This window comes from Grampus griseus, assembly GCF_964374135.1.
Source record: "Grampus griseus genome assembly, chromosome: 2".
Classification (NCBI taxonomy): Eukaryota; Metazoa; Chordata; class Mammalia; order Artiodactyla; family Delphinidae; genus Grampus; species Grampus griseus.
Window position 1 is genome coordinate 78,368,911 of NC_139018.1, and position 16,982 is coordinate 78,385,892.

General features: G+C 41.4%; 1 protein-coding gene across 1 annotated transcript in view; it reads right to left on the reverse strand.

The window, feature by feature from the left end:
* The window catches only part of LOC309818742 (neuroendocrine protein 7B2-like), a 53,638-nt gene that overhangs the window by 13,941 nt on the left and 22,715 nt on the right, over positions 1-16,982 (reverse strand). The window contains exon 3 of the mRNA XM_082648645.1: positions 388-537. Within this exon, the coding sequence (XP_082504771.1) occupies positions 388-537 (150 nt within the window). The remainder of the gene's footprint in view (positions 1-387; positions 538-16,982) is intronic.

Here is a 16,982-nt window from a genome sequence, read left to right on the forward strand (position 1 = left end):
AAAGGAGCATTGATCATCCACATACTAAAAAGTTCCAAAGACACTAAAAGTGGGCAGCGATTGTATCATAGAAGAGGCAAAAAAAGAGAAAATCCATCTCCCTTTTTATTAAAATTGGAGCCAGTGCAGAAAAGAGCATCAACTCCCAAAGAGGGAGAGAGACAGAAGATAAAGCCTTGGCTAGGGGAGTCCTCTGTGGGTGTATCGGAACACCAGAACTCACCAAGGGTTCTAGAATCAACTTCCCTTTCCAACCCACATACAGATACACAGGGGCTCATCGGAATAGAAATACTATTTCTCTGAACGTGTGCAGCCAATGTTAGAATTTTTAATTTCCTCCCAAAGGCTCTACCTTTCATGAGAACCCAAGGGCATGCCCACTACCTGTTTTTCCAACTGGACAGGGATTTGGAGGGTCTGGGTAGCCCTGATCTTCACTGAAGTCCTTGGGAATGTTGTCACCGGTCAACTCTGCCACAATGTTTGGGATGTTGCCAAAGGGACCCAAGTGCTGAAGACCTTCATGAGCTCCACCTGCCAGGGAATCAGAAGTAGTTCATTTCAGTGCAATGACATTCATTTCAAGTAATATTTATTCGGGCATACCATACAGACAAAGCACTGTGCCTTATGCTGTGGAGAGAAAAAAGGAAATCCAACAGTTCCTACCCTCTAGGGGGTTAAAATTTTAGTTGTGGAAACAGACACATACTGCACATATATCATTTCCACACAGGGCACACTGTGTATGTGCTATAATAGACATGTTAAAATATAGCATTGGGAGCAGAGTAAAGGGAGTGTTTCATTTGGCTGATAGGAGGGGGAGGGCTTCTTGAACGAGTTGGAGCTTGAGTGGCACTGACACAGATGGGCTGGGGTTTGGAAGCTGGGCATGGAGCTCAGGGAAGAGAAGAGGATGCAACTGGCATCCAGGTAAAAGAACAGGCTGAATGACAACCAAAGACCACAAAAAAGGGAGATGAAGGAAAAGGTCTTTGTCCTCCTGCCATTCTAGATCAACCACTTAAAACTGGGTGCATTTGCTTCAATTTTCTTCTCTGCACATCTTTTTATATCTAAGTGTTTATTGGTTTTCCACTTACTATTAAAGCATGTGGCTGCATGGTCTCTATGCCCTTGACTATAAATGAATATGTAGTCTTCTATCCAGTGGCTCTACCACAACATTTTAATCATTCCCACTTTGTGGGATGTTTAGTGTTTCCCAATTTACTCTTGGGCATTTAATTTTTTCCATATTTTGGATTCGTTTTCCTCAGGAGAGACTCCCAGAAGTCAAATTACTGGGTCAAAGGCTATAAATATTTTATGGCTCTTTATATTGCCAAACTGTTTTCCAAAAAGGAGGTATCAATTAATAAAATATCATCAACAAAATCTGAGAATACCATTTTTATAACATCTTAACCAGCATTGGGTTCTACAAAAATAAATTTTTATGTTGTCTTTGCTAATTTAAAATCTTTTAGAAAAATGACTGCTTTATTTTGAATGTCTTTGATTACTAGCTCAAATATTTTTCCATGTGTTTATTTACTAGCTTTAATTTCTTTTCTGTGAGTTGTCTGTTTATGCTCTTGGAATTTTAGTGTTTCTCTTATCAATTTGCATGAACATTTTACATAATAAAGATATCGGGCCTTTGGCCATTACATTTCCTGCAAACACTTCCCCATGTTGTCTGACTGAATTCTGGTTATTAAATTTGTAATATCGATAGTTTGCTAACATAAGTTTTTAATATTTATTCACTCAGACTTGTTATCCTTTGTGATTTCTCCTCACCTTCTAAACTTACAAAACTATTGCCACTTCAAAAGTACTATCAACATTTAGATATTTCTTTCAGTTTTTCTATTTTTAAAATTAACTCTTTGGTACAGCCACTATGAAAACAGGGTGGAGGTTCCTCAAAAAATGAAAAATGGAACTATCATATGATCCAACAACTCCACTCCTGGGTATTTATCCAAAGAAACTGAAAACACTAATTCAAAAATATATATGCAGCCCAATATTCATTGCAGCTTTATTTACAACAGCCAAGATATGAAAGCAACCTAAGTGTCCATCAACAGATGAATGGATAAAGAAGATATATATATATATATATATTATATATATAAAGAATCTATATCTATATCTATCTATCTATTGAGAGAGTCAGTGGAATATTACTCAGCCATAAAAAAGAATAAAATCTTGCCACTTATGACAACATGGATGGATCTGGAGGGTATTAAGCTAAGTGAAATACTGTATGTTTTCACTTATATATGGCATCTAAAAAACAAAACAAATGAACACATATAACAAAACAGAAACAGATTTGCAGAGACAGAGAACAAACTAGTAGTTGCCAGAAAGGAATGGGGGTGGCAGGGGGTTGGGTGAAATAAATGAAGGGGATTAAGAAGCACAAGCTTGAGGTTATAAAATAAAAAAGTCACAGCGATGTAATGGGCAGCATAAGGAATATACTCAATGATATTATAATAAATTTGTACATTGCATAATCTATAGAAATATTGAATCACTGGGACTCCCCTGGTGGTCCAGTGGTAAAGAATCTCCCTTCCAATGCAGGGGATGCGGTTTCGATCCCTGGTCAGGGAACTAAGATCCCATATGCCACAGGGCAACTAAGCCCATGTGCAAACAACAGAGCCCATGTGTTCTGGAGCCCATGCCACAACTAGAGAGAAACTCAAGCAGACTGCATGCTGTAATGAAAAAGATCATACATGCCTCAACAAAATTTCCGTGTGCCGCAACTAAGACCCAATGCAGCCAAAAAAAAAGGAAAATAAATAAATATTTTTAAAAAACATCGAATCACTATGCTGTACACCTGGAACTAATATAATATTGCAAGTCAACTATACTTCAAAAAAAAGAAAAGAAAGAATTAACTCTGTAATCTATACGCTATGTGTTTTGGTGCATGTAAAATAATTAACCATTTTCCCATTTGTTAAGTGATTCTGTTCTTCCCCACATATTTCATTCCTTCAGCAAATATTTAGGTGCCCCATAGATACCAAAACCTGCTCTGAATACCAAGGCACAGCAGTGAATAAGAGCAACTTATGTTGTGTAACTTGCTTTACTTAAATATAATGCATATCAACTTCCGGACTCTCCTCTTGTAGCCTTAATATCCTATAAGGTTCAGGAACCTTACTTTTCCAACCCTAGAGCAGCCATTTCAGGAATGAATTCCTATTTATTAACCTTATTGTGACACAGCTCCCTTGATGCACAATCACCCTGTACATAGACCTATACACAAAGGGCCAAATCAAAAGGTGTTTGTTTGATGTGCATGAAATTAGAACAAAATCAGGCTAAGGTAACCATATTTCCACCTTCATGAGAAGAATGGTCTTGCCAACAGTTTATATTACCTAAGTCTAGCTGGGTGAGGCTCTATTTTCCCCTGGATGAGCTGAGCCAAGGTGTGCCCTCTGACACTTGCTTTATATTTTTCTCTTTTTTGGTTGAACTAGCTCCCCTTTGGATCAACACAATTTTTCTTTGGAAATAATATATTCAGTAGGATCATGGCTAGCTCTTAGTGTCCTGGGAATCATATGGTCTCTTTGAAGTGACATTGCATCTTTTTGTCTTAATTTATTATGTTTGATTAACATTTATTCTTTTTTGTTTGTTTCTTTGTTTTTTTGACCTCACAGCATGGCACGTGGGATCTTAGCTCCCCAACCAGGGATCGAACCTGCGTCCCCTGCAGTGGAAGTGTGGAGTCTTAACCACTGCATCACCAGGGAAGTCCAGATTAACATTTATTCTTAAAAGGATAATTGTACCTCCTTTAATTCCAAATTCCTCTATCTTCCAAATATAGACACTGTAAAGTAACTGGGTTGTTTTGTGAGCAAGCCTGCAAAATTTCTACATTTAAAGAAAAATATATTATTTTTATAAATTTTCCTTGTGAGTATTTAAGATGTATTTTTATATAATCCATAAACATCTAAATACAGCCAAGGGCTTCCCTGGTGGCACAGTAGTTAAGAATCTGCCTGCCAATGCAGGGTACATGGGTTCAAGCCCTGGTCTGGGAAGATCCCACATGCCGCGGAGCAACTAAATCCGTGTGCCACAACTACTGAGCCTGCGAGCCACAACTACTGAAGCCCACGCACCTAGAGCCTTGCTCTGCAAGAGAGAAGCCACCGCAATGAGAAGCCTGCGCACCGCAACAAAGAGTAGCCCTCACTAGCTGCAACTACAGAAAGCCTGCGCACAGCAACGAAGACCCAACACAGCCAAAAATAAATATATAAAGTAAATATGTTAAAAAATATATAGCCAATTATTCAACATTCTTAATCATATTCTTTTATATCCTTATTCATATTTTATCTCTTTATCATAATCTGATGGCTATGTGTTAAAATCTATTACTACCAATAAGTGTCTGTCAGTATCTTTTATTTCTCACCATTTTTACTTTAGCATTTTGATGCTATGCTAATTGGCATGTCCAAGAGTATAAATTCTTCATTTTAATTGTGTTATTAATTGGCAAAGTAAAAAATTAATGGACAAATCATATCTTTTTTTAAAACATCTTTATTGGAGTATAATTGGTATACAATGGTGTGTTAGTTTCTGCTTTATAACAAAGTGAATCAGCTATACATATACATATATCTCCATATCTCCTCCCTCTTGGGTCTCCCTCCCACCCTCCCTATCCCACCCCTCTAGGTGGTCACAAAGCACCGAGCTGATCTCCCTGTGCTATGTGGCTGCTTCCCACTAGCTATCTATTTTACATTTGGTAGTGTATATATGTCCATGCCACTCTCTCACTTCATCCCAGCTTACCCTCCCCCCTCCCTGTGTCCTCGAGTCCATTCTCTGCATCCGTGTCTTTATTCCTGTCCTGCCCCTAGGTTCTTCATAACCATTTAATTATTTATATTTAGATTCCATATATATGTGTTAGCATACGGTATTTGTTTTTCTCTTTCTGACTTACTTCACTCTGTATGACAGTCTCTAGGTCCATCCCCCTCACTACAAATAACTCAATTTCATTTCTTTTTATGGCTGAGTACAATTCCAATGTATATATGTGCCACATCTTCTTTATCCATTCATCTGTCGATGGACACTTAGGTTTCTTCCATGTCCTGGCTATTGTAAATAGAGCTACAATGAACATTGTGGTATATGACTCTTCTTGAATTATGGTTTTCTCAGGGTTTATGCCCAGTAGTGGGATTTATGGGTTGTATGGTAGTTCTATTTTTAGTTTCTTAAGGAACCTCCATACTGTTCTCCATAGTGGCTGTATTAATTTACATTCCCACCAACAGTGCAAGAGGGTTCCCTTTTCTCCACACCCTCTCCAGCATTTATTGTTTGTAGATTTTTTGATGACGGCCATTCTGACTGGTGTGAGGTGATACCTCATTGTAGTTTTGATTTGCATTTCTCTAATGACTAGTGATGTTGAGCATCCTTTCATGTGTTTGTTGGCAATCTGTATATCTTCTTTGGAGAAGTGTCTATTTAGGTCTTCTGCCCATTTCTGGATTGGGTTGTTTGCTTTTTTGTTATTGAGCTGCATGAGCTGCTTGTAAATTTTGGAGATTAATCCTTTGTCAGTTGCTTCATTTGCAAATAATTTCTCCCATTCTGAGGGTTGTCTTTTGGTCTTGTTTATGGTTTCCTTTGCTGTGCAAAAGCTTTTAAGTTTCATTAGGCCCCATTTGTTTATTTTTGTTTTTATTTCCATTTCTCTAGGAGGTGGGTCAAAAAGGATCTTGCTGTGATTTATGTCATAGTGTTCTGCCTATGTTTTGCTCTAAGAATTTTATAGTGTGTGGCCTTACATTTAGGTCTTTAATCCATTTTGAGTTTATTTTTGTGTATGGTGTTAGGGAGTGTTCTAATTTCATTCTTTTACATGTAGCTGTCCAGTTTTCCCAGCACCACTTACTGAAGAGGCTGTCTTTTCTGCATTTATATTCTTGTCTCCTTTATCAAAACTAAGGTGACCATATGTGCGTGGGTTTACCTCTGGGCTTTCTATCCTGTTCCATTGATCTATATTTCTGTTTTTGTGCCAGTACCATACTGTCCTGATTACTGTAGCTTTGTAGTATAGTCTGAAGTCTGGGAGCCTGATTCCTCCAGCTCTGTGACAAATCATATCTTGATACATATTTCTTCTATTAGCTTTGCCACTCTCATTCTGTTGTTTTGTCTGGTGAATCTTTGATCATTCTTTTATTTTTAACCTTTCTTTATCTCTCTGATGACTTTTCCAATTCACACTGAGGTGCCTGCCTTCAGAGACATTCTAGAAATTCACATTTATTAACTCACATTAACCCAAGACCTGCAAAACGTTAGAGAGACAGATCAGTACACTTGGTATTGATATATTCGAAGTTCTGTACAATCTTGGCATTAGAGCCACCACTGTGCTTGCTATAGGGCATGCCTTCTGGTGTGTCAATACATGTCTCAACTTTTGAAAGCACCCTAGCCTTAAGTGCCAGGAATTATCCAACTTGGCTTCAGAAAGAGTGCATGTCTTAATGCTCCATTAGTAATTAATGAAAGAAGCAAACACAGTTTCCTTTATGGAAGACCTGCCAAGGCTCTGTTTACCTCTGTGTACCAGTGCCATTAGAATGAATGGTACTCTTGTTAGGAAGCAACAGATGTTTAGCACCAGGCAGATACATTATAACACAGGCTCTTTTAAAACTATATTTAATGACATCAAATCAAGAAATACTGAGGAACTATGGGAGATAGATGGAAGTAAAAAAAAAATGCTATCCTTTGCTCTCCAAGAGCTTGAATTTTATAGACAAGTAACCACATATAGAAAATAATTAGAAAAAGATATAATTGAGTATACAATCAAATGCTAGTTATCTGGTTCAGTATAATGTTTAGATTATGCTGATCTATTGCACCTGAAACCAAGTCAACCAAACTGTTAGGATGCCATGGATGCTATTTGGTCCATTTGTCTCATACTCAACCAAACATATTTTTAAATCATTATTCAGTCAGCTTAAAAAAATATGTACTGAGTACATACTACACATCAAGACGTGGACTACAGGGTCAGTGATGAACCAGGTAAATATGGGCCCTGCTCTCACAGAGCTTACAGTCTGTAAGAGATACATAATGAAACACATATTTAATGATACAGATGAACTTATTTACAGAACAGAAATAGACTCACAGACATAGAAAACAAACTCATAGTTACCAAAGGGGAAAGGGTTAAAAGGGGGAGGGATAAATTAGGAGTTTGGGATTAACATATACACACTAATATATATAAAATAGGCTACTCTATAGCACAGGAAACTATACTCGATATTTCGTAATAACCTATAATGGAAAAGAATCTGAAAAAGAATGTAGCTGAAAGAATATATCTGAAAAGAATCTGAAAAAGAATATATATATATTATATATATATAGGTGTATAACTGAGTCACTTTGCTATACACTTGAAATTAACACAACATTGTAAATTAACTATAACTCAATAAAAAAAGAAGCGCAGATTTAAGATGCAGAGTTGTGATGCACTTATAGTGTAACTGGGATACAGTGAGATGTCACAGGTGTGTAGAGAAGAAACATCTAACCCAGATCTAAGATGTGGAGGATTGCCTGCAAGAAGAATGTGCCAATGATTATGTGCAGTGCTGTAGAAGACACAAACATAAAAGACACGATTCCTGCTCTCTACTTGGTTCTTCATTCTAGTTGGTTGTTTAACACCAACACAATAAGCCAGTGGTACGTGATAAGATACATTCCCTGATATAATTCATTATGGCATAGACTATAAATGATGTAGACATTCAGGAAATAGGGAACCTTCCAGGAAAACTTCCATGGAAGAGGTGACACTTAAGTTGAATCATGAAAGGCAGGATCCATCCTTACAGGTGGCAACGAAAAAACCACACGCGAGGGCACAGAGGTAGGTGTGAGCATGGGATATTTGAGCACCAGCGATGAGCACTGCTGGGGAAGGGAGAAGCTGGATGGGAGAGGAGAAGGCCAATGCCAAGCCGAAAAGTATGAATTGATATAACAAATAGCAACCAAAGCTTTCTGGGCAGGAGAGTGATATAATAATTGGATGTTGTATAGAACATTAATTTATCAACAGTTTAAAGCCCCCTTTCCTACCTCGGGGTGCACATCAGTATCACTTGTGGAGTTTTTCAAAATTCCAATGCCCTCTACTCCAGATCCACTGTACCCTGAAGACCACTGTACATAGGTAAATTGGAAGGAAGTTAAGAAGACCTAATAAAAGGCTATTGCTAACAACTCAGGGGAGAAGCGATAAGGATTGGGGTTGGGGTGGCCACAGCATGAGTAGAAATAAGAGAAATTCAAACAGTGCACAAGGGAGAGATGAGTCAAGAGTCCATGAGGTTTCCAAAGTCTAGAGCCCCCTTGATTTGGGAAAATAATGCCATTGGCAAAGACAGGATCTTTCATTACAGCTTTTAAATTATTTAAGGCAATTAATTATTTCTATCCTGTGATGATACTTTGTTTGTTTCCGTCACACCCACATGTTTCTAGAATAGACAGAAAATACTTAATTCTTGCCAAATAAGTTATAAGCCCTTTTGCTTATATAAACCTTGCTTTATACAATAAAACTGGGACCACCCAGCTGTTTATTTTCAAATTCTAGATATCAAATCATTGGTAGGTTTTCTCTGCATTGTTGTGGCAATAAAATGCCAGTCAGTTGTGATGTTCAGAGGCAAGGGAGAGCAGGGAAGGGGAAGAAGGGAAAGGGACCTGGGTTGGTCTGACCTAGGCCAAGGCCCTTAAATCTCCTTCTTGGCCTGCACTGGAGCCCTCCATAAAAATCTGCCAAGGCTGTTTCCACATCTTGGGGAATTTCTCCAACATCTCTCAGCTCTTTCCCGCACTCCCATCCCTGCTTTGTGCTGGGATTCTCCCTCCTCTGCGTGTCCTTTTAGTTTGGCAATTCTAATGGGTGGTTGATCTTGTTGGTTTCAGACAGCTATCTGGTCAGCCTCAGCTCCATGCTTTGCCACCTGTAGCCTTGGCTGGTCTCAACATGGCAGCTCCCAGCAAGACTCCAGAGGACCACCAGCCGGGAGCCAGCACTACCAATAATCACTTATCCAGAAAAAGGCACTCACTCTTCTAGTTAATTAAAAACTCCATTCAGTTTCAAATCCATTTTCCTGCGTTAGTGATTCTGAAGATCAGTTGTCATTATCTAGTAAATGAAAATATGAAAACTGAATACTACTTACTGACCCCTAAAATTTTACCCGGCTCTGGACAGTCATGGGTTTTTTTTTTGTTATAACAGTTGAATTTTTTAGCTGTTTAGTTATGCAGTAAATCTTCTGTATCGCACCTTATCTTGATGTCATCTAACTCTCCTAAATGTAGTGCATAAAAAACAAAATCTGAATAAGAACTTGCTGTATAAAAAAAATAAATAAAATTCAAAACAAAAACAATAAAATCTGAGCGAACTGGGGTTTCCAATTATAGTAACGTCTCACTTATCTCTTTACTGGAGAATGCGGTTTTCCACATAGTATCCAGATAACTGAAACATCCCCATTAACATGAATATTCATGTATTTAACCACTTTAAGGGAAAATTTTCACCATGAATTTTAGGTAAATACTCTACACAGCAGCTTTGAAATATGGCTTTACCTCTTCTTGATAACTTGGGCCTAGTATTGGGAATATCCGTGACTGTGTAGTTTTGTAGCAGTGTGTTCTCAGAGCATTAAAATGCATACAGCAATACAACTGTATTAAGCGGTCCCAGCTGCTAGGGCTTTTAAAGTTCTTTGTCTCCTCCCTCTTTGTAAGCTATTAATCCCAGTCATCCCCAGTGCTTTTCATAATAAAGCTCAGTGCATAAATAAATAAACGGAGTGGGTCAAGGCCCTGTAAGTCCTGTCTTCAAATTTGCTTCACCACACACATATGCATCACACGAGGATCTCGTCAAAATGCAGAGTCTGATCAAAAGATGGGGTGGACCTGCCTCTGCATTTCTTACGAGCCCCCAGGTGATGCCGATGCTATTGCTCCATTAACCACACCTTCAGCCGCGAGGGCTCGAAAACCAGAGGGCCAGACTTATTCGAATTATATGCAAAATAAGAGTCAGCACTGAGAGAGACCTTGGAGTGACCACCTTGGTTCATGGAGTTTGTGACATTCAGCACGGCTGCTGAGAGGCTTTTTAAAAGTCACTTGAGGTTTCAGATAAGGGAGCTCTAGCTACAGCTGAAGTCCCTTTATTTAAGGTTGTATGTTAATTATAGAGGCACTCGCACACATTTCACAAGAAAAGGAGCCCACTGCACCCTTTCCCATTCTAATTAATTCCGTGGGCACTGGAAGTAAAGACCTGCTCATGAAGCACGAAGGTTATGTTCTCAGGGAATAAGCGACGTCCTCCGCGGAGCCCATTGCTTCGCGCCACGATGCAAGAGCCCGGGGCTGAGGGGGCTAGTTTTGGTAGAAGTCAAGGTTGGTCAGAAAAGAAAAAAATGAACAGGGGCTGCACCACTCCCCCGCCTTTTTGTAACGCTCTGATTTCAACACTTTCAAAGTACTTTCATCTCCTTATTAAAACCATTTTCGTGAGGTCAGTGGGACGAGAGTTACTACTCATAACTGTGAGAAAGGGAGTCCTAGGAGATCGTTACTTGCCTAAAGCCGCTCAGCGAGTCAGTGCTTTTGGGAGCCTGGGATCCCAGCGCTGTTTCCAGGCACCAGGAGAGCCCTCCCGGGGCCTCCTGCCGTCCATCATCCACAGATCAGCTCGTGCTCCCGAGCAATAGTTGGTAGCACGGCCTATCCGCATGAAAGGGGCCTCTCTCGTATTTTCTAGCTCACTCCGAGGCTCCAGAGTGTCAGCGACCAGGGCGGGGGTCGACGGCCCCCCTCGAGCCAGGCACCAGCGGGGTGACTCTAAGACAGGGCTGCAGCCGCGGGCCTCCCCACCGTGGGTCCCGCGTGTCTGAGCGCCAGCCTCACGCCAGAAGGTTGAGAGTGGCCAGGCACAGCCCCTGCCCTGCAGACTCGGCTTCACAATCCGGCAACACTCTGCCAAGCTCGCAGCCAGGAGTCTCACCCGCAGCCCCGCGCTGGGGCCGCCGGGGGGACCGTGCGACGGGGCAGCCTGGTGCCAGGGAGCCGGTCACCTTCCTCCTAAAGAAGGAGTTCCGTGAGGAGAGTTTGGCAGGCAGCGGGCACACTCGCCTGAATACCAGCCATTCGGCTGAAGGGAACGGATCCAGCAGTTTTCACTTATGTTACCACAAACAGCAGATGCTAAAAATACACTGCGGTCTGGGCCTTCATTCCAACCGCGTGTCTCCATACATCATTTATAAAGCGATGTCCAGCTTTCCTTTTGTTCACGGTCTGGGAGACTGAAGCAGCCAGAGAGGTGATCCCAACTAATGCTGCCCTCTTTTGGTTTGTCCCTTTGAAGGGGCAAAGGAGGGGGCAGCTGAGAAAGGGGAAAGAAAGCCGAAAGACAGCAAAGGCCCCCGGCGGGGGCTGAGGAGAAAAGAAAAGTGAAGCAGGCGGGGCCCCTCATATTGGTTTCCGAGGCCACAGGGCAGGTGTGGGTGCTGTGATCAGGCAGCCGCGGCTAGACATGAGGGGACAGAGGGGGCTTAAGGAGGAAGGGCTGGCTGGCCCCAAAAGCTTGCGGGTTTTTTCCCACAACCTATAAACACACTTTTACAAAAAGTGCCGTCACTTCTCAGCTTGGAGGACAACAAGCGGGCCTTGGGGATGTGGCGGGTTCAGTTTCAGACCACCACAATCAAGCAAATATCACAATAAAGCCAGTCCCACAAATGTGTGGGTTTCCCAGCGCATATAAAAGTTATGTTCCCACTATACTGTAGTCTGTTAGGTGTGCAATAGCATCATGCCTAAAACAAAATGCACATACCTTCATTAAAAAATACCGTCTTGGGTTTCCCTGGTGGCGCAGTGGTTGAGAGTCCGCCTGCCGATGCAGGGGACACGGGTTCGTGCCCCGGTCCGGGAAGATCCCACATGCCGCGGAGCGGCTGGGCCCGTGAGCCGTGGCCGCTGAGCCTTTGCGTCCGGAGCCTGCGCTCCGCAACGGGAGAGGCCGCAACAGTGAGAGGCCCGCGTACCGCAAAAAACAAAACAAACAAACAAAAAAACGTCTAGCTAAAAAGTGCTAACCATCCTCCGAGCCTTCAGCAAGGCGTAGTAGTAACATCAAAGATCACTGATCACAGATCACCATAACAAATACAATAACAATGAAAAAGTTTGACTTATTGAGAGAATTACCAAAATGTGACACAGACACAAAGTGAGCAAATGCTGTTGGGAAAATGGCACCGATAGACTTGCTTATCACAGGGTTGCCACAGACCTTCAATTTGTCAAAAACGCAACATCTGTGCAGTGCAATAAAATGAGATATGACTGTAACCTGTCACCTCCCGTACAGCCATGGGTTTCTCCTTAGCGCAGCGTTCAGGCAAGTTTCAGGCAAGCACACGACTGTCTGCACTGGAGCAAAGACAGAAGCAAGGAGAAAGGGCTGGAAAGAGACAAACAACTTAGCCCTTATTAACGGGGGAAAAATACCTGAAAGAAATGGCCCACTTAATGGGTGAGATTTTTAAATTTTTGATGTCTGACATTTGTTTCTTCTTCCTTCAAGCCCAATAATTTAAGTGGGATAAAAGGAAGAAATGAAAACAATTAAGAGTAGTTTCTGCAGATTCACAGACATAGAGAACAGACTTGTGGTTGCCAAGGAGGAGGTGGGGTGGGGGAGGGAAGAACTGGGAGTTTGGGGTTAGCAGATGCAAACTATTATACATAGGATGGATAAACAACAAGGTCCTACTGTATAGCACAGGGAACTATATTCAATATCCAATGATAAACCATAATGGAAAAGAATAGGAAAAAGAATATATATGTATATGTATAACTGAATCACTTTGCTGTATAGAGGAAATTAACACAACATAGTAAATCAGCTATACTTCAATAAAATTTTCTTTTAAAAGTAGCTTTCTGTACATGTCCATTCTCAAAACTAACTCTGTGCATTAAGGCCTTTTTTGCTTTGATTCCTGGTGAGAAATGAGTCCTAAAATTCAAACATAGTTATGAAAAGCAACTAATTTTCATTTACTAAGACCCACAGACAAGAGAGCACCTTTTATATAAAGAACCTTTATAGCCTCCCTTTTTTCGGGCCCTGGGTTCAAATCCACATGCTCTCGCACATCTGATGACATCCCAAACCCTTTTTCACTTGGGCATAATTTGCTAATTGCATAGCTAAGTGCCTGAAATGTAGTAAGAACTCAATAAATGTTAACTGCTTTCATTATCCAATCCATGTTTCCTAACAGCACAATTAACAGAGGCCAAATTCACTATCCTACTTATTTTTCATTCTGATGCCCACAGTTCTGTATTTGGGGCAGTGAGAAACAGGGGCTCAAAAACAGTTGAACTTTTTACTTACAGCAGCGCCTCCTCATCCACTAAAAACTAAAAAATTAATGCTTGAACTCATTCTACTCATTTTTTTCAGGGCAAGCACCCCTCTGCCTCAACCAGGCAGCATAATCTCTTTCTCAAGGCTTTGCCATCTACTTACAGGGGACAAAACACATCCACATAAACACATATAAGTGCCAATTTCATGAAACAGACCATGAGCACAGTGGGGGAAAAGAAACATGTATCCTAGAATGAGAAAATGAGCATCTGATCATGTACAATTAGAGATGGATGTTATGTCCTCAACTCTCCTCCCTAGTAACAGAATGTAGTTTAGGCTGTTTAGAACGGTGAGGACTTATGTTGCAACATTCACATTCTCTAAACTCATGACAAGTGACCCCAAAGCACACAACATTTGGTAATTGAGAAAAACAAAGGAATGATTCTATCTATGCTGAACTGGCTTATTCATCGATTTGCCCCAGGGCAGGGGGCTGGTCCAGGCAGCTTGCTAAAGCTATCTTAACGCTCTGAGTGCGAGCCTGGTCCCTCAACAGGGACTTACGTAGCCTGCATCACTGGCCAATGCACCCCATTTCAGCGGCATCATCCTATACATACCGGACAGATCTGAATTGAGTTGCGCCTGTTGGCAGGGAAGCAAAAATGAAACTCACTGTTGATATTTTGTCTTGAAAGGCATTTGTTTTCATGGCTTTTCTTTCTTCTTTTGCTTCCTCCCTCATCCTAGGATCTAAAAGACTCAGGCTCCTTTGGGACCAAAGGCAACATTATCAGCTTCTACTCGGAGGCACGCAAACAGTGAAGGCAGAAAGTCGGGGTTGAAGTGTACTGCGTTTGTAGCTTTCACATCTCCATATGGTCCCAATTTAGGATCACAAGCAGAGTTGTTTATTTTAGAAAAGCTTTTTAGTTCACTTTTAAGGTATTTTGCTTAGGCATTGCTTGCTTTTCAAAAGGAGAAAATGTGTATTTTTTTCCAAAGTGGTGTTTGTTTTGGCTGTTTACTCATTTGCAAAAGTTCAGATTCTATTCTGTGAATTTAACTCATTTTCCTGCAGCCACAAGCCCCGCCCCTGCCCAACACATACACCCCAAAACTCCAAATTAAAGCAAAATACATTAATTTGAAAATGAGGCATTTTTAGGGCAGCTGTGAATTTTGTGGGTTTTGAAAACATCATTTTAACAGGTAATTTACAGTAGCATTTTCAGTCCCTTCATGTAACTTCATTTGCTGCCTGAAATGAAGTCTCTATTTGGCAATTTGTATGGAGGCCAGGTATGTTTTTGTACTGAGGTTAAAACCCATTTAGGGTCCTTTAAAACCTGTAGGCTATGATTCTTGCTGAAATTATATGACTTAACTGGGAGGCAGTGGAGCTTAAGTTGAGGTATCAACTAATGTTGAAAAAATGGGACTACAGACAAAATTGTGGGGGGATTGGTAGTAGGTGAGGATATTGGTAAAAAAGTCAAACTATGAACTTGGACCCCCTAGCACCTGGTTCCATCCAGGAGTCCTGCTGTCTCCAACTATTCAAAGCCCCCAACCGCATCTTCCTTTCTGAAACTTCACTTACTGATGACATCCTCTGTCCAGAGCCTGGGCGTCATTCCTGACACAAATCCTGGGTGTCATTCCTCTACTAAGAAGTATGAATTAACCCGTGGTACTCTGCTCCTGTATAATATATTTGCACCTTAGAGAATTCTTGGGATAATTATTTTAACTTAAAGTCATGACTCCACTAACAGGAGTTCCAGTCCCCCTGGTGTACCAGCTAAAGAGACAAGCAGGCTATGTCAGGTTCTCAGGTCAGGAGGAAGGACAATGGCAGTGACGATCCTGATAGGCAGGCAGAAATAAACGTAAGGAGGACATCAGAGGCCAAACCGGAGCCAAGTAAATGGCTGCAAGGTTCATGATTAGTGATTAAGCATCCAAGGAAATAGCTTCCAACACAAAGGAAAAAGAAGTAGGGCTGCAGAAGTGTAGAAAATAGGGAAAAAATGAGTGCGTGAGCCGACAGGTGACGTCAACGACAAGCCATTTGGGATCGTGGAGGTGGTCCCCTGCTCCAGACTTAAAGCTCTTTGATAATTTCTTTCCCACCAGCTTGAGTGTTACAGGGGCAGCAGGTCACTAGGAACACAGAGCTGAGAAGGAGGCGTGAATAAAGGGTAGCAGAGGCCATGGCGGGTCCATTCTGGATGGGATGGAGATGGGAGGTGACAGGGCTTAGCAGTCATGTGCTTGGTGTCAAGAGTCTCCTTTGTGAGGTTCTGTACTGGCCAGAGGAGCAGCAACCTAGCCCAGAAGGTACATGCCCAGGAATGCAATCATTTCCTATGGCAGTCCCCTTGTCTGTAGATTAAGACAAAGGGACTCAATTCCGGTCAGGGAAGGCCTCTGGGCCATGACAAAGAACGATCCCACCTGGTCTTACCAATTGGTATCTGCATTATCGATCCCCTGTTTCCCTTTCTCCATCCAAAGCTGCTATAAGTAACTAAGCATCTTATAAAGAGCTAGCATAAACATTTGTTTTGGACAAACAGTGATCTCCTTATAGGACATTCTTTTCTGAGTTTCTAGCAGTTATTACCTTTCTTCTTTCTTTCTTTTTTGTTTTTGAATTGCAGCCTCGGGAGGAGAGGGCAGGTGGTGTGTGTGTAGGAGGGTTGGTGGGCAGGGGTGGGCACCGGGACTAAATCCTCCGCAAACATTTGGTATAGTTTTTCTGGCCTGTAGTTTTCCCATCTCACACACATATTCCCAACTTCTTCCTTTTGTAGCCATGTAATCCCTGCCTGGCGACGTTATTAAGAATAAAACAACATCGTCACACACTGTGGATGGGAATGTACTAGGATACAGCTGCTTCAGGACACAATCTGGCAGCTCTTCAAACGGTTCAACAGAGCTATCATATGACCCAGCAATTCCAGGTCTAGGTATATACCCAAGAGAAATTAAAACATACACCCACCCAAAACTCGTACTCAATGTTCATAGCAACATTATCCATCATAGCCAAAAAGTGGAAATAAACTAAATGTCCATCAATTTTAAAAAGGAATAAGACAACGTCAAAACCAACAAAAAATGCTTAGCTACTTACTGAGTATAAAATAAGTGCCAAGCACCATACCTGGAGCTAGGGGCTCATGGCATGCTGGAGGAGACACAAAGTTGGTTGTCACAAAGCTGTGTGGAAAGTGGAAGCAGCTCCCACAAGGGAGGACAGAAGAAGGGTATACGCCATGCAACACTGAAGTGATAACTCACGCGTTTCTTCTGAACCTTAAAAATGGCAATCTTTCTTACCCACAAATGGTAATGGGAGTGAAGAAAG